Source organism: Microtus oregoni, unplaced genomic scaffold, assembly GCF_018167655.1.
Source record: "Microtus oregoni isolate MIOR12 unplaced genomic scaffold, Mior012 000020F_ref0000438, whole genome shotgun sequence".
In the NCBI taxonomy this organism is placed as follows: domain Eukaryota; kingdom Metazoa; phylum Chordata; class Mammalia; order Rodentia; family Cricetidae; genus Microtus; species Microtus oregoni.
The window spans coordinates 35,347,047-35,369,309 of record NW_024543079.1 but is presented as its reverse complement, the minus strand read 5'-3'; the positions used below and the strand labels follow the sequence as shown (position 1 = coordinate 35,369,309).

General features: G+C 50.4%; 1 protein-coding gene across 3 annotated transcripts in view; it reads right to left on the bottom strand.

Annotated features, from left to right (window-relative positions):
- Rassf2 (Ras association domain family member 2) overlaps positions 1 to 20,721 on the bottom strand; it is a 38,966-nt gene extending 18,245 nt beyond the window's left edge. Inside the window, exons 1-2 of one of the 3 annotated variants that reach the window (XM_041670568.1) lie at positions 20,420 to 20,721; positions 1,857 to 1,947 (exon numbers count right to left, since the gene is read on the bottom strand). In XM_041670568.1, coding sequence (XP_041526502.1) covers positions 1,857 to 1,915 — 59 coding nt within the window. In that variant the 5' untranslated portion in view covers positions 1,916 to 1,947; positions 20,420 to 20,721. Of the gene's footprint in view, positions 1 to 1,856; positions 1,948 to 19,646; positions 19,842 to 20,419 lie in introns of those variants that run through there. The other 2 variants (XM_041670569.1, XM_041670570.1) reach the window with 2 other exon arrangements.
- Positions 20,722 to 22,263: the final 1,542 nt, after the last annotated feature.

Here is a 22,263-nt window from a genome sequence, read left to right as displayed (position 1 = left end):
ATGAATACACGAAACTACCACATACTACACGGATGAAGCTCCTGTGTCCCACGTTAAGTGGAAGAAGCCAGACCCTTGGAGAGCCTTGAACAGACATGGGCCTGAGGAACCTTCAGGATCCTGTCAATCTTCTACTCCTGATACATGTGCCTGCTGTTTACACTCCATGAGGGACACCCGGTGACAGCTTGGGAGGCTGCCTACCTTGTGTGCCACCTGCTTCGCAGGGAAGAGGTGACCGAGCTCAGCCCTTCTAAACCCAGCAGGCCAGTAGGAAGATTTTAGATCCCAATAGAGATTGTGGACCCCAGCGGAAGTCAAACCCACTGGAGAGTCCTTGAGACTCAAGACAAGTTAAACCTCAGTAAAGGAGTCATTCTATGCAAGCTGGACTGAGTTAAAGAAAAATGTGACCCCACAAAACCCCAACCAAAAGCTCGCTGTGCTATTCAAAATTCTTGCTCACTAGAAGTCTCCAGGGAAACCCTTTGGTGAAGATTCGAGAATGTTCTGGATCTCATATAACATGCAGCTCTACATGGCCAAGTGTAGTGTCTACAAATATTTAGTGTCTGATAAGCTAAATAATTTTTTTTTTAATTTTCGAGACAGGGTTTCTCCGTAGCTTTTTTGGTTCTGGTCCTGGAACTAGCTCTTGTATACCAGGCTGGCCTCGAACTCATAGAGATCCGCCTGCCTCTGCCTCCCGAGTGCTGGGATTAAAGGCATGTGCCACCACTGCCCCGGCTAAGCTAAATAATTTTTAAAGGTGGGGAGCATCCAAGAGCTAAAATCCCTGTGCTGGGCACAAAGACATATGGTTAGACTTGCAGGGGGACAGCTTAGTGTTCCTCTTTCATACCTGAGGCCCTGGGTTTGATCTCAAGGGGATCGGAATCATTGTCTACTCAACCTCTGGTGTTTTATCAACAAAGCCTGTTCCACAGACATTAACGTACAGGAAGCCATGGACCAGACCCTTCTCCTTTTTCCTCCCTCATAGTATGGAACGAAATGGGCTTGGGTTGTTAAGCAAGTGTAGCCAAGGCTACATGCCCAGCTCCTTTTTCTTTTTAATTTTGAGAGAGGATTTTACTAAGTTACCCTAACCGCCTTTGAACTCAGCACAGCCCAGGTTAGCTTTGAACCAGCAATCCTTCTGTCTTAGCCTCCCAAATTGCTGGGATTAAAGGTGTGTGTCACCAAGCCCATGCCTATTTTAGTCAAAGCCATGGCTGTCCATGGCTCACTACTGCAGCCTTGTCTTTCCCTAGGCAACACCACAGCAGAGGCAATGAGCCGCATTTGTGTCCATTTATGGCAGCTGTGACAAAATACTAGAGACTGGGGAGCCTCAAAACAACAGGATTTCATCTCTCAGTTGAGGCTGAGGAAGTCAAGATAAGGCGACAGCTGATTTAGCATTCAGCAAGGGCCAGTCCTTCACGTCTCCTCCCTGCTTCCTCCCGTGGCAGAAGGATGCACCAACACCCTCTGGCTTTTCTTAAGTCCATTCATTCCACAGATAAGGTTTCCACTCTGACAGAAGCCCACATCCCACTCCATCACCACAGGCTTCAGATTTCACAGGGAATTTGGGGGTACACACACTCAGAGCCTAGCAAGCAGCCAACAGCCAATCCCTCTCTCTGGAAGCCTTGTTTAAGTTCCCAAAGGTGCTGGGTTGACTGGTTACTGGGGGCATGTGTTCGTCTACAGCTGCTGGTTACCTCTCCCGCTCTCACTAGTCCGCATTTGGCTGCTATCTGCTCACACAGATGAAACTCCTCTCCCGGTGGCCTCTGTCTACCCACAGAGCCCCGGCAATGGCTGAGCAATACTATAAGACATCTTACTTGGACATGTATTTATCCTGTCCGCACGGGACCAGGGCAGTTTGGTGCGTGTAGTCCATCCTTCCCTTCTCGTCTCATCAGAAGGAGAGGCCTGTAATTGAAAGGAGAAGCCAGAGTTGAGAGCCAGGCTATGACCTTGGCAGAGCCAACAGGAGACAGAAGGAGACAAAACCAGCCGGAATGGCTCCTCTTCGCCCAGATTCACAGCTGGAGCAGCCCAGAGTAAGCAGAGCTGATGAGATGCCATACTAACCCTGTACCCTCACACCCTAGAAAAAACACCACGGGATAGAGCAGGACTTCTGCCCCAGCCAAGGAAAATATGGAAAACAAAATTGGTCCAAGGATGGCCAAGGAGTCTTCTCTTGAAAGGACATCTGCCCCACAGACCAGAGTCTCATCCTGCAGGGACCTCTCAAAGTCTACTGAAGTTGACCGAGGGCAGGGAACCACCTGAAATGTCCAAATAAGCCATGCCCAGCAGTGCAGCCTAGCTCGGTGAGTGCCCCTGGAGTGCAGAGTCAAAGGCGATTCATTGCTTGGGAAAACAAGTAAGGGATTAGGAGACCCTGTCTCGTTTGTTTCATCTCACAGAAATATATGCATGTCTACACCGCCCAAGCATACGAAACCACATATTCAAATCTGGTCCATGCTAGACCAGTCTTCACCCACTGACATGTGCAGCTGCACTGTGCTCTGTTGTGGGTCTAGCCTTCACCCACTGACATGTGCAGCTGGACTGTGCTCTGATGTGGGTCTAGCCTTCAGCTGCTGACACGTGCAGCTGAATTATGCTCTGTCGTGGGTCTGCCCTCCGCTTTAGATGATGCTTGCCAGCCTCCCTGGCCTCTTCCTGCTCAAAACCAGTAGCACTGCCCCAGCCATGACGATCACAAAGGTGTCTAACACTGATCATGGTGGCACATGTCTGCAATCCCAGCACTTGGGAGGCTGAAGCAGGAGGGTCACAAGTTTGAGGCCAGCCCAGGCTACATAGCAAGTTCCAGACAAGCTTAGACTACAGAGAAACGTGCTCAGCCAGTGCTAGCCCGTCCCCACCACTCCAGTGTACTTACTCCGGCAGGCGCCTGCTCTGCCTTCCTGCCAGTTACCACCTCGACACTACAGGCACCAGGCATCTTCCCCAACAGACTTTAGCATGTCTGTCATTAAGCAGAATTCACTGTGCTTGTGGAACCAGAAAGGGCCTGCCCTGATCATACCTTGAACTGGATTCCAAGGGAACTGAGCCAGACCTCTGACCCGCAGAACTGTCAGACAATAAAACTGTGTTGTTTTAAGGCCCTGAGTTGGGGTGATTTGTTCCAGAAACTATGAGAAATGAACAAAAGGTTTCCACAGCCAGAGGAAGAGTCATAGCCCACCTGTGTCCTCAACAGGGGGACCCTAAGCACACAGTGGGGTCTAAGTTCTAAAACTTGGGTTTTTTTCAAAAACCCATCAAAATCTAACTACAAAAACTGAGTATATACTGTATAAAAAGAAAACAATAAGGCAGGAAGAGTGTTTTAAAAGCTTTTCTTTCCTTCTGAAGTAGCAGTTACTCTCACCTAGCAAATCTCCCAAAAGGCCCCTTCCTGCGCCCTTGCAGGTTCTCACACTCCACGAGCACTGGCCGTGTGACTAGCTGTGCAAAGCAAACGGTTCCCTGCTCTCAGTGTGCAGGGCAGGTAGACAGAAGGAGTAAACGGTTCCATGGGGGGGGGGGCAAGACCATGGTGGCCCCCAAGGAAGGACACGACATCTAGTTTAGGTTGGGGCCTGGGGACCAGCTGGATTCAGTGACCCCCCCCTTAAGGTGTCAGTGCCAACAGCACAGGGTAGATGGGTCCAGGCAGAGGCACACCTGTTGCAGAATACTAGTTTAAGACGAGTTACATTTGTTTATGCTGTGGAACATCTGTTTAATGATGCAAAGATATGTGGCGTTTTAAAAAAAATTATTTATTTTTTACATACCAATCCCAGTTCCCCCTTCCTCCTCTCCTCCTGCTTCCTCCCCCTTCCCCCATCCGCTCCTCAGAGAGGGTGAAGCCTCCCCTGGGAAGTCAACTAGGTCTGCCATATCAACTATGTTGTGTTCTTTTATGTTGCATTTGTTTAACTCTGTAAAGTTGTGCTACTTTGCCTGCTCAAAACACCTGATTGGTATAATAAAAAGCTAAACATCCAATAGCAAGACAGGAGAAAGGGTAGGTGGTGTTGGCAGGCAGAGAGAATAAATAAGAGGAGAATTCTGGGAAGAGACAGAGGATCAAGAAAGGAAGGAGGGGAGGATGCCAGAAACCAGTCACCCAACCATATAGCCAGACATGGAATAAGAAGGAAAGCAAAGATATACAGAAATAGAGAAAGGTAAAAGCCCAGAGGCAAAAGATAGATAATTTTTTAAAATATTTATTTATTTATTATGTATACAATATTCTGTCTGTGTGTATGGCCAGAAGAGGGCACCAGACCCCATTACAGATGGTTGTGAGCCCCCATGTGGTTGCTGGGAATTGAACTCAGGACCTTTGGAAGAGCAGGCAATGCTCTTAACCTCTGAGCCATCTCTCCAGCCCCTAATAGATGGACAATTTAAGGTAAGAAAAGCTGGCAAGAAACAAGCTCAGCTAAGGCCGGGCATTCATAAGAAAGAATAAGACTCTGTGTGTATTTATTTAGAAGCTGGGTGGCAGGCCCCCTAAAGAGTTCAAAGAATAAAAAACAACCAACAACCAAACCCTTTGTACAAGATGGGAGTGTGAGCCTCTGAGTCGGAACAGATAATGTCGTGAGAATGGAGAGTGTTAGGGCAAGCTTCCAGGTAGCCCAGCCAAGAGAGTGGGCAGAGGGAGAGGAGCCCCTAGAAGACAGAGGGGAAACAGGAGATGCGGTGTGCTGACAGCCTTTAGGACAGGGTATCCAAGAGAGCGGTGATAGTGGAGTCAGGAGCTGGTGGTGCAGCCCAGGGAATGGATAGACACTGGAGCCTGGCTGGAACTACATGAAAGCAGTAGGGGACTTTGGTCAGACTCCTATAGGCAGGTTTCAATGACAATCACATTAATGGTAAAGAATTGTTGAGGACTATGGACCCCCAGACCCTGAATTTCCTGTGACCCTCTGCCTGCCGGAGTAAACAACTTGTTTTCCTATGTTTGCAGCTGCTCTAAGCAAACAACTTGTTTTACAGCTGCTCTGAGCACGAGACCCTCAGGAGTTCCTGATGGCAAGGGAGTGGTTTCTGGTGGGCTTGCATCTGAGAGTTAGGGCATGGCCATTTGTCAAGGAGACCCTATATAAGCTGCCCTGGACCATAATAAAGAAAACATTCCTCTCTCTCTCTCTCTCTCTCTCTCTCTCTCTCTCTCTCTCTCTCTGTGTGTGTGTGCGTGTGTGTCTCTCTGTGTGTGTGTCTGTGTGTGTGTGTGTGTCTCTGTGTGTGTGTGTCTGTGTGTGTGTCTCTGTGTGTGTGTGTCTCTGTGTGTATTTCAATCTCCAGGCCCTTGCCCGACTCGCAAACCGTACCGTAGCGCATATGGCAGGAGATGCGCTACAAAGGATGAGACTGACCACTAGCAATTTTCTCACATCAAACACAGAAGTGCTATTGTAGTCTTTTCTTTGCCTAATTCTTTCTTTCTTCCATTATTGTTCTTCTGAAACCCTTATCCCCTCTATCTAATACCGTTCATCCATCCTCCATCTGTGTATCCTCCCAACCACCCATCATCCTCCTATCTATCTATCTATCTATCTATCTCCAATCATCCATCTATTCATCCATCCATCCATCATCTCACCCATCTTTCTGTCTCCTATTCATCCTTCCATCTTCCATCCCTCCTCCCCATCCCTCCTCCCATCCATGTGGCCATCTGTCCATCATCAGCTTCCCATCCATCCATCCATCCCTCTTCCCATATACCCATCTGCTCATCTGTCCATCTATCTCCCATCTATCCACCATCCATCTGTCCATCCATATACCAAGCCTCCTATCATTTCCACCCATAATCTCCAACCCTTATTTTCTTCAGATTTATTTAACTAGTCTCAAACTCACCAAGTGTATTTTCTGTAAAGCTCTCTTTGTTCACTGTCTCCCTCAAAACCTATAATTTAGTAATTTTGTTTTGCATCTGAAAGCAATCTACCCTGCTCTTCAGACAGTTCCTTTTTGATACCACATCCTCTTAAACCTCCTGGGAATACCAATTAGAGAATAGGAGCCGTCTGTGTAGTTATTAAAATCTACTTGATACTAGAGGCGAAATAGACAGATCAACAAGACAATACACATCCAGAATTAGAACCAAACATATCTGGGAACACGGGATGTGAGCAGCATCTCCAAATAACAGAGAAAAGACATACTAGCCAAAAATGTCACTAAAGGGCCGGCTGGCCTTGGGACAGGGACGATGCCGAGATGGGAAATGAATTCTCTTTTATGCCTTCCACCAAAAGATTATAGAGGGACTGAAGTTTCAATGTCAAAAAATAAAATGGTAAAAGACTTTGACATGTGTGTGTTAAACTAGATATGAGAAAAAGAAACCTTTCCCAGTCAAGATTCAAAATCCAGAAACATAATACTTAAAAAAAAAATCAAAGTTTTCAACTTCTGGTTTTTTTTAAAAAAAAAAAAAAATTAACCCCATAGAAAGTCAAAAGGCAAATGGGGGAAATAGTCACAATGCATGTGACAGTTAATGTGCTTAATATATATAAAAAAAACTTTAAAAAATTCAAGTTATGGGCTGGAGAGATGGCTCAGCGGTTAAGAGCACTGACTGCTCTTCCAGAGGACCCGGGTTCGATTCCCAGCACCCACATGGCAGCTCACAACTGTCTGAAAATGCAGTTCCATGAGATCTGACACCTTCACACCAACGAACATAATAAAGTTAAATAAATAAAAAGTTAAAAAAAAATTCAAGTTATTGACAAATCTTTGAAAAATTTTCCATCTCTCTTGTGACCATTTTTACTTGCCAGATTAATAGAGTCAAGTCATCTGGCAGCCCCAGTTGTAGAAATTCCTCAGCACCTCTTTCTAGCCACAGGACAGTCTTCCCACGGGCAGAGCCAGAAATGGTCTGCTACTGTATCTGCATAAGATATCTGCCCTATAGACTCACATTAGGCTGCCCTGCTTTCTCCTCACATATTTTTCCTTATTTTTATGCTTCTTGGAGTGTAAGGTGAATACATCCATAGGCTCCCATGTTGTCGAACTGACATGGGAAGTAGTTGCAGGTGGGTTGCAGGACCCTCCATCTCCTCCCAACCAGCTAGAAAAATGAAGCTAAGTTCACACACAACTCAGGGCAAGCCCCAGAGGATCCGAACAGTGGCCTGGAAATTTAGAATTAAGTTCCTCACAGGAGGAGGGTCAAAGGAAGATGGTTGGTGGCGTTGGAATGTGGGTTCAATTGGAGACTCCCTCCAAGGGTGACCCACAGTTTCTCTGCCCTTGAAAAGGGGACATGGCAGCTGCTGGTTGTAATCCTCCTGCTTTCCCTGTTATTATCTAGAATTTGTAGGCTGCTGTACTCTAGGTGCCTTGGAGGGATCATTTATGAGCATCATGTCCCACAGTGCCTTGAGATCAAACTGGTGGTTGCCATGTCTTTGTAGAAAAGACAAAAAGAAAGGAACCAGAGGCCACATCAGCTGGCATCTTGGGCACAGGGCAGAAACTCCCAATGATTTACCACAGTGAGAAAGGATGAAAGAGAGGGAAGGAGAAAGAAGAGAGACAGAAGAATGGAGAGAAAGAGGAGAAGGGGACAAGAAAGAAGGGCAAGCAGGGTGTAGAGGCGCACGTCTTTAATTCCAGCACAGGGGTGGCAGAGGTAGGAATCTCCTTGAGTTCAAGGCCAGCCTGGTCTATGTAGAGAGTTCCAGGTGACCTAGGCTTCACAGAGAGACCCTGTGTCAAAAAAAGAAAGGAAGGAAGGAAGGAAAAATGGAAGGAAGGAAGGGAGGGAGGGAGGGAGGGAGGGAGGGAGGGAGGGAGGAAAGGAAAGGAAAGGAAAGGAAAGGAAAGGAAAGGAAAGGAGGGAGGAAAGAGTGTGTGCGCACACACGAACACACGCACAGAAATTTCACCCAGTTACTAACATGAAGCTGCTCCTTGGCACTCTAAACCTTTACCTCTACTGACCTTCTGTGAACAGGGATGTCATCCACACGGGACTTCTAAGCCAGTGCATTAGAAACTAAGGTAAAGACTGAACGTCCCTAAATACAGAGCACGTCTGCTAAGACATTTATAAATGTTACTATTGTTGGACAGGCCACCCAGGCCCCACACTGAACTCATGATTTCCCTCGTACGGGCTTCAAACGTTGGCAGGCTCGCCCAAACTCTCCTAACCTTCTGAGCTAACCCCACCACCTCTAACCAGGGCAGTGCTGGAGGACAGGCACTCACCCTCAGCTTGCTCTTCCTTACAACACTCAACAACTGTGACACAAAAGCCACCTGCTGAGGCCTTCTTCACCCTCACAGGCCAGCTGCACCCATCCTGAGCCCTCCCCTGCCCTGGTTCCCAGGAATGATCACCCCTGCAATGCTGAGTCTGGGCTCAACTGCAGCTGTGAAGGAAAGCCTGCTCTCAGGGTGAGGGATTACCCAAGAGCAGAGCCCAATCTCGGAGGACAACTCTTGCACCTGGGGTTTCTCCAAGATGTAGCTTCTTCTTCGGGAGAAACACATGACAAGGCTGGGCGGGGAGGGAGCTAAGGAGCAATGCTGATTCCCTTGGAGACAAGTGGTTTCCTGCTCCCACAGGGGCCCTGGGGTGTGAAGAACAGCAGGGAGTTGCCCCGTGACACCAGCATTATCACTAGCCCAAAGGCCCTGCCCCCTCCAGGGAGGAAGAGTGACCTCACAGGTTAAGACTTACATGGGCAATACACTCATCATGTAATAGTAAGAGGAGTCCAGGTGGTACCAGCAGCATCCACCACACCCTGGCAGGCACTAGAAACAGCTTTGTCTAAAAGATGTGCACTCTTTGCTTGAGGTCATTAAGTAACTAGATACATCTCTGCCTTCGATGTGTTTGGGTCAAACTCTCTCTAGCCTCTGCACAAGCCTGCTAGTCACTCAAGGAGAGGCTTACTACCTAGTTCAGCCCTCGACAAAGCTGAAGGCACAGAAATAAGTTGGCCGAAACCTGCAGCACTGTGGATTCTAGGAATAGTAAGAATCTCACAGGATGGGCCACCCTAAAAGGGTGACAGTCATTGGTGGGAGATGTGTCCTAAAGCAAACCACTCTGATCCCCTCGAGTCATGACCACCACAAGGGCCAGAGCCCAGCCGGTGGCGACCTCACAGCAGACTGCTTGGTTATGCAGACTTTTACCATTGCGGGTCTCTTTAACATAGTGGGGTGGTGACTGAGCCCAGCCAGTTATGGCTGCACAGCCAGGCTGTTGCCCTGGTTACATTACCAACCCATGTCTGGAATTAAACACTCCTGGTTTGGCCATAGTAAAACAACTGCCCATCCAAGGCAGGACTGGCGCTCTGAGCAGCCAGGTGGTAGGATGGGGACAGACCTGCCAGTGATGGCATTATCACTGACCTTCTAAGAAGTCTCCCTCTTCCTTTCCACAAGCCTGGCTCACAGGCATTTCCAGCCTCTCACACCAGGCTCCACAGAGTCAGTGAGGGGCTGCTCAAGCCTGAGAAACTCACAGGCCCAGTTTCCCATGAGAAGAGCAAAGGCCAGGCCTAAAGAAGCCCCTGGAGCTGAGAAAGGTCACAGCTCCATCCAAAGACAGTGGGATCCCTCTCATCCTAGTCTGTTTCTTCCTGACTTTCTTACTCCCTGTGGTCAGGGGGCCCAGAAGTTGGCTCTGGCTCTGTCCCAGCCCTGAGAGACTACCTCTCCTATTTGTCCACTGGAAAGGCCCAGGGGAGAAAAGCAGGTCCAGGACAGAGGGCAGGACCCTGGTGGGACAGCCTACAGGGAGGCAGATGGAGAGTACCCTTTGGGGGCTGTTGCTGTTTTCCTCTCCCAACCTGTCTTCCTGGATGTGTAGCTGGAACCTGGCCCTGCCTTACCCCCCCCCCCCTCAGCAACCACGAAAGGACTCAGTGCACAGCACCCATGGGTCAGGGAACGGGACAGGAAGGGGAGTGTTTCAAAAAACCACGATGTTCAGGCCACAATGAAAACCAATGATTAGCAGCGTCTTTGGGAGTCTCTCCAGGTCAAGCCAGCATAGATCCGGGGAAGAGCCACTGTGAAATCTGATAAAGTGCTGTGTAGACCCAGAACAATATCAAATGTATTTCAAACAGGGAGGAGCAGTGCCGTCTAAAAAAGAACTGAGCTGGTATTTAGCATCCCTCCCTGTGACTTCTGCTTCCAGAGAGAGAGGAGGTGACAGGACATCTCTAGGGATCATGCACGCACGGAGCTGGTGCAAACACCTCTTCTTGCAAACTAGAAGGGAGGAAGTCTGCCCCGGGCCCTTGTCTGATGCAAAGGAAATGCTTGCTAGAGGCCGCAGCTTCCCCTTTGGGGACTGGTCTTTACCCCTCCTCTGTGCCCCCAGCCCTCTCTAAGAGCAATCGCACAGTGCTTCATACTATAAAGACTAACTGGTCCGGCCACTTGAGATAATCAGCTTTGTGGAGGAGCCGGGGCAGAGAGGAGATGGTAACAAGCCCTCTGTGTTTCAGGCCCCTGCTAACAGGGCAGGAAGAAGGGCTACTGGCAAACAGGAAGCCCCAGTCCCATTGCACCACTCAAGGAAGGAGACTTGGGCTATGGGCTGAGGCCCTGCCAAGATCTACAGATGTCAGGAGATTCCACACAGTGGCTACCAACTCGGTAGGAGCAAACTCAGGTTTCGAACCCTTCACCTCCGTCTAAATGCCTCGATCAAAGATCAACGGAGGGCCCACTTCCTGGCCAGGCTGAGTACTTCCCTCCTTTGCACACGGCACCTGAGCGCCCTGGGGGCACACAGCACCACAGGGAGGGCTGGAGCTGAACTGCGGTCAAAGTGTCCCACACAAAGCTTTACTCTTTTCACTCCTTAAACATTTTAGAAAGTGAGTCATTAAGAGAGAGCACCTTCAGACCTTGGCAGTCATGATTACACCTGAGGTGGGTACAAACTGGGAAGAACCGTGTATCTTCCGGCCACATCCAGTCCTGAGGAGGAGAACACCGGAAGCCTTAGCAGTGCTAGGAGAGATAGATTAAAGTGGGGAAGCAGGAGAGTAAGTGACCAAGGACTGCATGGGGGTGTGAGAAGGGGGGGTGGGGAGAGACAACACGAGATTCTGACTATGAGGAAAATGTGTTGACCCCACACACCACAGAAGAAGCAGCCCCAGAGAAGAAATGGAAGGTCCAAGGTTCGAGGACTGTCTCGGGCCACACAGAGTCCAGGCTTCCTAGTGCAGGACGTAGCTGAGACGGTCTTAGCAAGTGAGACAGTGCAGGCTGGATCTGGCACCACTCACCAGAGGCTGGGAGTCTTGGGGTAAGGGAAGTGGTCCAGCAAACCGACTGGAGGAAAGGCAGACCCGTAAGAGCCAGGCCCAGGGCAGAGCATTGAGATCCTTGTCCAGGACCTCGGGCCTGGCAATCACAATCATGGATCCTCAGTCATAGCAACTGTCCAGAGAATAAACCACTTTTCTCCATCACAAACCCCACATTCTGTCCCTCACCTCACCCCTACCCTCAGAAATAAGCCTCCACTACTAGCAAAGGCCCGGGTCCCCATCCAAACCACCTCACTCCCACGGGCCCCTGGGTAGAAGCAGAACTGAGCTGCCACAGGGGGCTGGGCTGGGATTCCCCTACCAGAGGGGGCGGCAAAGCCCAGCTCCATCCACAACATCCGGGCCTCTGACCTGCACATTCAGGTCTGAATTCCCCCAGCACAGCTACTGCAGATTTCAGGAAGTGACTCGGAGGCAACGGCCCCAAGCACCTGCTTCCTGCTCCACACCGGCTGGGGCTGGCCAAGCGAGTGACGGGAGCCACCCTGAGACACCTAGACAGTCCAGTTGGCCTGGCCAGGAGAGCAGCCTGTTTACAGAGGGACATCCCTTGGGCATCCCAAAGGATTTGTCCTTCTCGGTGGATGTTTATAGAAGGAAACTCAGAGGCCCTTCATCTCTTATGAGGAAACAAAGGCCACGGTGCACACTAAAAAAAGGCACGGAAGGAAGTAGAAACTCTGTACGGGTATAGGTGTTTAAGAGAGGGTGTGTGTAAAGACAGACATGGCAGTGTGAGTGTGTGGAGTGTTATGGGGTGTGGAATGAGGGTAAGGGAGCTGTGTGTGGCGTGTATGCATGGGGGGGGGGGTGTCTAGGGTACTATGTGTCAGCGTTTTCCCTTGTCACACCACATTCAATACAGAAGCCCATGACAAAGGGATTTCTCCCACCAGCAAGTAGCAATCGGTTCTGGTCATCTAGTGCCCCCTAAACCAGCTAAGTCCTGCCATTAGCTATCTTGGAGGCAGCATCAGGTCTCATAGGTTAGGAACTCAATGCCCTAAGCCATGCCCTCCCTTCATATGCCTGTCACAAGACCCAGGCTGGAAGCTGTGCTTCTGACCAGCTGGGTAGCGACCAATCAGGATCCACAACCCCTCCTCTGGTCTGGCTAGTTTACATGGCAGCTCACAGCACTCAGGGAAGTACTTAACACTTGCAGGCTGGCTATAAAGCATATCACGTGAGCTGGAGATGAGGAGCAGAGTGTGAGGTCTGGGAGACCTGTGCCTGCTTCCACGCCCTCTGTGGGTGCCAGGCCCCAATAATGCTCTAAGTCCTATCCATCCCTTCGAGCACGGAGACCTCCCTACACAGGTATGCCTGAAGAATCAACAGCTGGATTGGAATGCGATTGGATGAAAAGGGTCTGATCCAGTGCCTGAGCCCTAGGTGAGGACAGAAGCAAGGGCCCCTGCATCTTGGCCTCTCTGCTCAGCAGGTCCCCTCCAAGGGGCAAGACCACTTTGGAATAAGGAAGCTGTGTCACCCACTGTAAGACGAGGTAGATGAAAGAATTCAGACTGGCTCAAGAGGAACAGAGTCTTAGAATGCTGGTCCTCACCCCTCCCCCTGCACTTCATTATATACAGACCCAGGAGGGAAGAACTTAGCCAGAAGTCCATGGAGGCCCTCTGTCACCACGCAGAGGGGCCCTGCCACAGTGTACATATTTCATCCCCCACTGTGAACTAAAACTCAACCATGACAGAAATTTCCTGGGATTGGTTTGCCTCAAAGTGGTCAGAGGGTGCTGGGGAGACAGCATTGACCCCAGCGGAGTGAACAAGGGGAGACACTCTCGCCCTGCATGTCTCAAAAGCAAGGGCTATTTTATAGGGTAGTTTAGATGTCTTCCCTAGAAGGCCAATTGAACTTCCTTCTGATTCAGTGTTTGGCCCTCTCTGCCCATTGTCAGGCTGGCCCTCCCGCTCAGCAGACCTACCAACTGACCCCAGCAGGTAAGGAAGGGCCGCCTCTGGTTTCCTCCCATGATAGGTTTCTGTGAGGGCCACGCGTCCTGTTTACAGCGTGGTTTCCAAGTCACTGGCCATACTGAGACTCACCTCTGACTTCACATCCCCTTCCTGAAGGGAACCCCACACGGTTTCCTTTTTTGGTGCTATAAGCTGAGAATCTGAACTTTGTATACTCAAATCTCGGAGTTTCCTCCACTTCTCACCTTGAAAGTCAAAAGGGTTGAAAATCAAAAGCCAGGATGGCTGACTCCCTTTATCTCCAGAGCCCACAGGTCCCCTGGACTAGAGGAAAAGGCCTCCAGGCAGTCAGCCCTAACAGGGTACTTTAGCCACCTCTTAAACATAATGACCAACCATGAACACAGGAAAACTCAGGTCATACAGCTGATCTCTGGGGTTTCCACAGCATCCCGTGGGAAATCCTCCACAGCAGCACAGTCACACCTGCTCTGCCTGCCCCATCATGGGTGGACCAGCCCTACAAGGAAAATCAGCACCATGAGACACAGAGACTCTTCAAAATCCTCAGTGGCAGTTTGTATAGAATCGGCTTCACAGTCCTCCGTGCCTGGGATCTAAAGGGCAGTCTCCCACCAGGCAGATGAAAAGGCAGAACCAGATACAGAGACTTCCTACGAAGCTTCCCAGACCCACCTTTGGTCAATACACTGAAGGCTCACGGACCCAAGAAGACCTCCCTTAGCAAGAATCTCAAGGCTTTCATCCTAGAACATGGCCTCCTAGAAAAGCATCCTGACCCATTCAGTGACCCTGCAGTACCTGAATAGAGCCACAAGACCTGGCTTCCCAGCCCTGGGCACCACATCCTCCTGTCTACCTTCACCTCAGCTCCAGTTCAAAGTACACACACGTTTGCTGGACCTGCCCCCATACCACAGCAGTCCCTCCCGGGCGCAGTACAGCGATTCTCACCCGAATGGCCCCATGGTCAAGGTCATCCTGCACAGGACTTCGTAAAGAGGGGACCCATACTTTCAGCTATTACTTAATTCCTCAGAATACCTGAAGCTTCGTGGACCCCACCAACTAGAGTCCCCTTGTGCCCCAGGCCATGTTGTGATCAAAGCATCAACAGGCATACTCATGGTCTCCATGAAGGGCATTCAGCAAGTCCAGGTAAGCCACAGGGTTTGGGACACACACACAAATGCTTAAAATAGAAAAGCCGGGAGTCCATACTTAATGAAGCTGGTCTCAACAACCCCAACAGTGAATCTCACTCACCAGACGACAGCTACTGACTGATCCACCTTCCCAAATCACCACCCACACAGATGATCCTGCGGTGAGATGGTTCAGCAGTAGGGGTCTGAGACACAGCAGCTAGCAACCATCAAATCCAGCTATGGTCAGCTCCCAGCCAGCAGGGCTGTACACCTCAGCTCCAATCATCTACCTCCACCCTTCTAGGCTGAGATGGAGGTGGGAGTGTGACACCTGTCCCAGGTCAGGGAGAAAGGCCAGCGCCCTGTGGCCCTGCATGAAAGGAACCAGAGACACCAAACACCACACCTCTCTCCCAGGGCTTCCCTCACTATTATACAAACAGCATACATATTTTGCTTGTATTTTTTAAAATAGGGATAAGCAGGAAGTTTAGTAGCCATAAAAGGACAAATATTGAATGATCCCATTTACATAGGGGTTACCTAGAATAGGCAAATTCATAAAGACAATTTGTAAATAATCAGGGACGGGGAGAGCAGGGAGTAGGAATGACTATTGAAGGGGTACAGCACCTGTTTAGAGTGACAAATATTATGAAATATTTAGTGGCAATGGTCCTACAAGATTACACATGGATTTGCTGACAGTAAATTTACACATAAAAACCATCAAAGGGATAATTTTTATGGTTTCAAATAGGGCACTATAATGTAAAGTTATTACACATAGAAAAAAGAAGATTGGAAATCAAGAGCTCCCCAAATCCTGCCATGTAGAGAGACCTGCCATCAGTGCATTGCTGTCCATCCTTGCAGACATAAATCTAAAGGGAATGTTTCACAAAAGTGGTACCCTTCTTAGTAGCTTCCTTCTTAGAAATACATAGCATCTGTCCATGTTTACAGATGCACATCCGTAACCCTTACTTTTGAAGCCACATGATATTCCATACCATAATTAACTAACTCGGGATTGTAGGCATCGTAAACAATGACTCAAGGGATGTCCCCAAGCACTTGTTCAATTATATCCTTGGTGGCATGCTCAGTCAGGGGCTCCCTCCCATTGGAAGACTGTCTGGTGAGCAGAAAAGAGTAAGCTACTTCAAGGATGTAAAAAAAAATTGTCTTACAGAAACTCTGCTCTCCACTTGGCTTCTTAGAAACTGCACAGTGCTCAGGAAGTTAGACTGTCTTTTCCACAGAAGGCATCCTTACTTCCCCTCCCAGGCCTTCTCTGTCCTTGCATCTTGCATGGGCCATGAAAGGCAGAGAGGGTTATCCTGGGTCAATGTCCACTGAACTTCTGATCCAGCAGGAGACCCTAACACCCCTTGAGGGTGCCCAGGGATGCACGTCCACGAGGATATACAAATGCTTTTGCAAAGCATTTTGTTGCTCAAGACTTTGGTCTTGAGTAGACGTTTAAACATTTTCTTAAAATGCAATAGACCCTTCCTAAAGGAACCAGGGGCAAGAAGGAACACATGAAACCACCTAATCCCTTGCCTTTGAGATGAGGAAGTGAGGCCCAGAAAGACTTGGCAATGTCTCAGTAACCATCATAGGGCCCTAGAGCTGTCTCTCATGGTGACTCAAACAAGTCAGAGCGAATTTTGGACACCCAGGACAGTCATGATCCTCCCTTCTCTGTGTGTAAGAAGATTGAATGTGAGATCACTGGGGTATATCCCAGCTCAGCTGTGGCCAAAGGGTTCACACAACTCGTGTCTTGCCAACTTAGTGTTCAATGGCACCACGCTGATGGCTAAAAGCCAGCCATAACAAGACTATTTACACTGCTGAAACAGGTGAGTGCCCAAAGCAAGGCTTTCCCATGCCCCACTTCAGACAACTAGCCACTACAGTGTATTACTGGTCACAACCGAGCTATGTCCAAGCTGCGGACCTCCATTTTCTCACCGAATAGCTTCTCTTTCTAACCCTAGTTCCCCATGCTCCACCATCACAACGCTCTCAGATCCAGCACAGCCTCCTGCTTATGAATCAAAGAACTAGAAAACGTTTTCCCGAATGCTTGCTGTGTGCCAGGTAGGTGACAGTTTACTGTCTTCAGAATATCACTAGGGGATAGTTACTAGAATTTCCATCTTATGGTTGAGGATCACAAGGCTTTAAATGAATTTAAAACTAAAACCAAAGTCTGTTTTAAGTAGATTTCCCCCAGAAGCAGAGACAAGAATTCAAGTTCAAGTGCCAGGGGCATGGGTATGTGAGACAAGAAGGCAGAAATAGAGCGATGGACAGCCCAGTGGTTAAGAGCACTGGCTGCTGTCTAGGCCAGGTTCGATTTCTACCGTCTACATGGAAATTCACAACCATGTGTAACCCCAGTCCCAGGAAATCCAATGCCCTTATCTGACCTCTGTGGGCACCAAGCGTCACATGGTACAATCCATACATGCAGGTACTCACAGAATAAAAATAAGTGAGAGAGAGAGAGAGAGAGAGAGAGAGAATGTGAGCAGTTGGAAAGTGTCCCAAGAAGGAACCCTAGAGACAGCACAGGGCACGTCCCAAGGTAGTCCCATCAGAGTGAGAAAACTGAGGTCATTTCTATAGCTTCTCCCATCAGTCACTGGTGGGAGGACAAACCAGCCAAGGACACAAAAGGAGGACACTGACCAGATCCACATGGCCTATACCCTACAGCTAAAAGGTGACAGGAAGGAAGACAAACTCCCAACCCATTATACCCATAAAACGGAGCAGTTAACTAAGCCAACTCGGCTGAGTGCCAACCACTGGTAAAACCACACAGTGATGGACTCTGTCTGTTCTGTCAATCACTTTGGGTTGACACAGCCAAAGAAAGCACAGGGTATCTTTCTGTCAGTTGTTCAGTGTGGGAGAGGGAACCTGGAAGTCGTTAGAGTCAGCCAAACGGCCTTCACTCTCTGGTGTAGCCACAGTTGGCTTGAGCAGGCATTCCCAGCAGCCCACACTACTAGCCTGAGCAGCTGCATTGAGCTGTGCTTATAGGCGCTGGTGTCTTTATCCAGGGATGACCAGCAGTGGCCCACTGGGTGGAACCTAAGCATGTCCATGTTTATTGTACCTACTGCTCCATCCACTAAGACCACAGCCATGTCCTCTGTGGATATGCAAACTAGCAGTCACAGGCTTAAGTGGGGAGCTCACCCTGCCTTGAGGACTTTAAAAGATTCTTCTAGGAGTTAGCTGGGCAGTGGTGGCACATGACTTTAGCCTTTAGTCCCAGCACTTGGGAGACAGAGGTAGGAGGATGTCAGTGAGTTCAAGGCCACCCTGGTCTACACAGTGAGTTTCCAGGACAGCCAGTGCTACAGAGAGAAACAAAATACAACACAAAAGAAAGAAACAAAATAAAACTTCTGGGAGGCAGGGAGGTGTTTATAGGTGACAGTGTGTCATTGGGGTAAATAAATGGAGCGCACTGTGAAGGACGTCAGGACATCCGTAGTAGGAAGCGGCAGGAAGGATGCTGCCTTGGCATTGTAAACACAGCTAAGGCAGCTCTCAGCAGCTAAGACTTGAGACCAGAGGCAGGACATCTTTCATTCCAAGTACACGACAAGACTTGAGCAGTTTTTCACCAGAGGAGAGGAGAGAAAGCTTGGGCAGGCCCTAAGGCTGTTCTTAGGAATCCCCCACCCCCACCCCAGTCCCTCTCGGCCTTTCCTTAGGACTCTGGCAGCCACACTCTGCACTATCCACTGCCATCTCCCCCAAGCTGGGAGGACACTTCCTGCCTAAGAATCCCAAAGAGGACTAAAGGCAGCAATCAGCTCAGGTTCTTTTGTGATTGGACAGCCGGTCTCCTTTCAGGCTAGTTCCAGAGTCCAGCCCAAATGAGAAGTAGAGAAGTCAAAGTACCGACCCTTGGCACCTCTAGCCAGGATCTTTAGCCATCCCTAAGTAACTTGTACACAGTGCCAGACAAGGAGCCTGGCTCTGAAGCATCAGCAAAGAAGTCAAAGAGAAATCAGGGGGCCTCTGAGACGCTGCAGATGAACCCAAACATCAGAATGAGGAAGAAAACTGAAAACAAGGTGTGGCATCTACTGCCCTCCCCCTAAAATACCACAAAACAGAAACAAAGCAGGCACCTCTAAAGAGAAGTCACACTGAGATGGAGGGAGGTGTGCTGTGGAGGTCAGGCGCTCTGGGCCATCACCCTGGGCAAAGTCAGAATAATGCTGGCTGCAGAAAACACAGGTGCAAGTTCAGAGCATGCGCTGACCAACCTGGTCCACCCCACAGATGTGGGTGTGGGATCTTGGATCCTCTGGTCTTCCAGCTGGGTTTCTGAAGGCTACTCCCTCATCATTTGCATTGGAACCCCATATTTTGTTGCCCCCCCCACTCTTCTATTTGGCAACGAAGGAATGGGTGTGGCTTCCCATAACCCCCAGCACAGGCTACCAGTCCATATCCCTCGGTGGCCAGGTGGATTTCCCACAGTTTCTACAGGGCAAGAAGCATGCTTATTTGCAGACTAAGGTCATCTCTCCAAGCTCAGCCATCATTACATGTTCCTCTCTATCTTCCTGAGACCCACTAGACGGTAGCAGGTCCCAAGAATCTGGTTTTTGCCCAAAGGAGAAAACTGTCCACACTCGACAGCCCTACTCTAGGGCCTCTGAGCTCAAATGGGCACCGCTCAGGAAGACACCACAGTTAGTCCCCTAGGACAGAAAGCAAGGGAGGAAGGGGACAAGGGAGGGAAGGGGGGCATTCTTCTCAAACTCAGTATAGCTTGGTTTCTTTAACCCTCAGACCACCTGTAGAAAAGTTTCCCCTTAACAAATGCGGATTGGAAGTATGACAAATTAACCTCAGACTCCTCGTTCATGTGCTCTTCAAAAATCCCCTGGCTGAATCTGAAGGCTGTTTATAAGAACTGTGAACTGTGATTCTAATTCTTTTTCTTTCTCTTCCCTCCCCCCCCCCCCCCCCAGGATCAATACCGCAGGGACAGAGCCCGCTCTGACTAGTTATCATTTGTCCACCGCTTCCTCACGCAGGAATCTTCCTCGGGGTGGGGGGGGGGGGGGGGCGCTTACCGTAACCCTTGCCTCTGCTCTCAGGGCGAAGTGTTTCTAACTCCCTGGTTTCTGGACGCTTGGGACTAAAGCGAGAGCAGCGTTGTGAAGCCTGGCGCTGAGCTTGCCACTGAAGCACAGGGGTGCTGTGGCCGGTCCAGAGCTGTCCCTGTCCGGACACCACCACTCCGCTGTCTCCAGCACGCTCTCCGGGTAGAGCCGGGTACAGAGTAAGCACTGTAGATGCTCAAGTGGCCGGGCCGCCTTTTGAAAGCACCTGCCTAGCCCGGCCTCCAGCGACCTCAGAAGGGGTCACGAAACTCGGTAGCGGGAAGTGCGCCTAAGCACTGCGTGCCCTGAAACTCTGAAGGCCAAGGCGGGCTGGGCTCGTCCTGGTCTGGACCAACGACACGACCCCCGCCCCGGGAGCCAGGGGGCGCACTACAGTCCGAACCTCCCCTAAGCTACCCAGGCCTGCACCTGCTATCCCGCTTCACTTCGCTAGGGAGTTCGGGGAGGGGGACACTTCCCTGCCATTGCATCAGGGGTCCACCGCTGGAAAAACCTCAAGGGGTTAGAGCGGCAGGATGAACTCTAAGCCACAACTTTCTACCCGGGGAAAACGAGTGGGCTAGGGCGCCCGCCTGCACTACTCATGGGACAGCACCTTGTGGCTCAGGGGGACGGTTGGCGAGCCGGGGGCAAGAGAGACTCAGGGGCCGGGCCAAAGGCCTCTGTGGGAAAACTTTGGGATGGGTAGTGGGAGGTGGGGGCAGGACCACCGGCGCCCGCACCTTGCGTTTGCATCCCGCTCCAGTACCCGGCTCCTCGCGCCCCGCGCCCTGTGTCTTGCCTGCGTCCCGGACCAGCTGCATCCGCGCGCCGCAGGGGTTGGAAAGTGGGGGCGCCGCTGCGGGGGTGGGGGGTGCTCCAGAGTGCTTGGCCAGCGATCCGCGAGACCGGCTTGCTGGGGCCGGGCTGGGCGGCGACAGCGCGGCTGGGGGCGGGCGCCCCGCCCTCCTGGCCCCTCCGCCCCGCCTCCCCGAGCTCTGCCTTTATCTGCCGATCCCTGGCCAACCCACCCGTCACCCTTGTAGCTCTCCTCTACCCACCCCTCTTCTCTCGCCTTTCTTCCCTCCTTTCCCTCTCCCTCTAGGGGGCGGAGCTTCTCCCCTCCCAACAAGACAGACAATGCTGTGACTTCTCGCCCCCCCCCCCAGCTCCCCGCTCCCCCAGCTCGCGCTGGCTGCCCTTGTTTCTTCCGGACGGGTTGGAGTGGATGAGGAGGGGGCGGGAAGCCAGGGTGAAGAGGATAAGGTGGCTCCTCTCACCCCATTGAGCCTGCCCTCTGCAAGCAGCGAGGAGATTTGGCCCAGACCCTAAGGCTCGCCTGGCACAGTGACAGTTCCAGGGAGCAGCCCGCCTAGAGAATGCAGATTTCCTAGCAGAGGATGTGCAGTTAGCGGGGTAGGGTGCTGTTTCTTTTCTAACACCCGGCCTCCTTACCAAAAGGGCTGGAGCGCTAAAGGGTAAGTGGGCCCCTTCGACTTCACAGGCCGGCAGACGTGACAGTAATGTGAAGGAAGTCAAGTTTCTTTGTCCATCCCCCGCCTCCTCCTCTTCTCCATCTTTAGACCTCTGGAGAACCTAGTGCATAATAGGAAGCACCCAGCTGCGGATTCTATAACCTCCCACCAAAATTCTGTCTATACATCCCCGACCTTGCAGTGGATCCCCAAGCCAAAGAGGAAGGGAAAGATAACCTAACAGTTAAAGAAAGGGAGGCCAAACCCAATGTGCCATGCCAACCAGCGCATCCCGTCTGCCTGGAAGCCAGATATTCTCTTCTAAACTCATTGTTTGGATCTTGGAATGTGTCTCCCATAGAAACAATGTTATAAACGGCGATCCTTTCCCAGACCAGCCGCAAATTTGCTGAACCCAAAGCACAGCTGTGGGGTGGTGCTGGAAACGGCCCCACTGTACTGAACAAGAAAGCTACTCATCAGTTTTTTTCTAGTGTGAAAAAAAAAATGGATAAATGCATCTAGTTCTTTCTCCTTAAGCTATAAACACAAACCTGCTCCACGAATTTCTCTGTATGGAGCCATGACTGTGTACTAGGTAAGCGGTTTTCCTTCCCAGGTACCAGGACCCCAGGTGGAATGGACTCTAAGGATATGGGCGTTTCTCAGGTTAGAACCCCAGGGAGAACTGAGTAAATCTCCAGGAAGCCTTCTCCGAGGGTTCTTTTATCCCTTCTAACCTGGCCTTTCATGACCTGAGAAATGGGACAAAGGTTAGCCATGACTCCTACCAGCAGGGCTCTGGCTTTGCTGTTTCAGAAGGCTGTAAGTACCGCTAGGATCCCATTGAGTCAAGTGGCCACCTTATAACCAATCATTTGGCTTCCCGCCAGTTAAGGGGACACTCCTAAAATCATTTGGCTTCCCGCCAGTTAAGGGGACACTCCTAATGCTGGAAGTACTGATCCTTGGCCCTGTTTAAATCCAAATCTGCCAGGCCTGGTGGCATACAAGGATAATCCCAGTGCCCGATGGATTGGGACAAGACTGAATTTGAGACCAACCTGTGCTCCACCTTTGCAAAGCACCTCAGCAAATACAGTTGAGTGGTT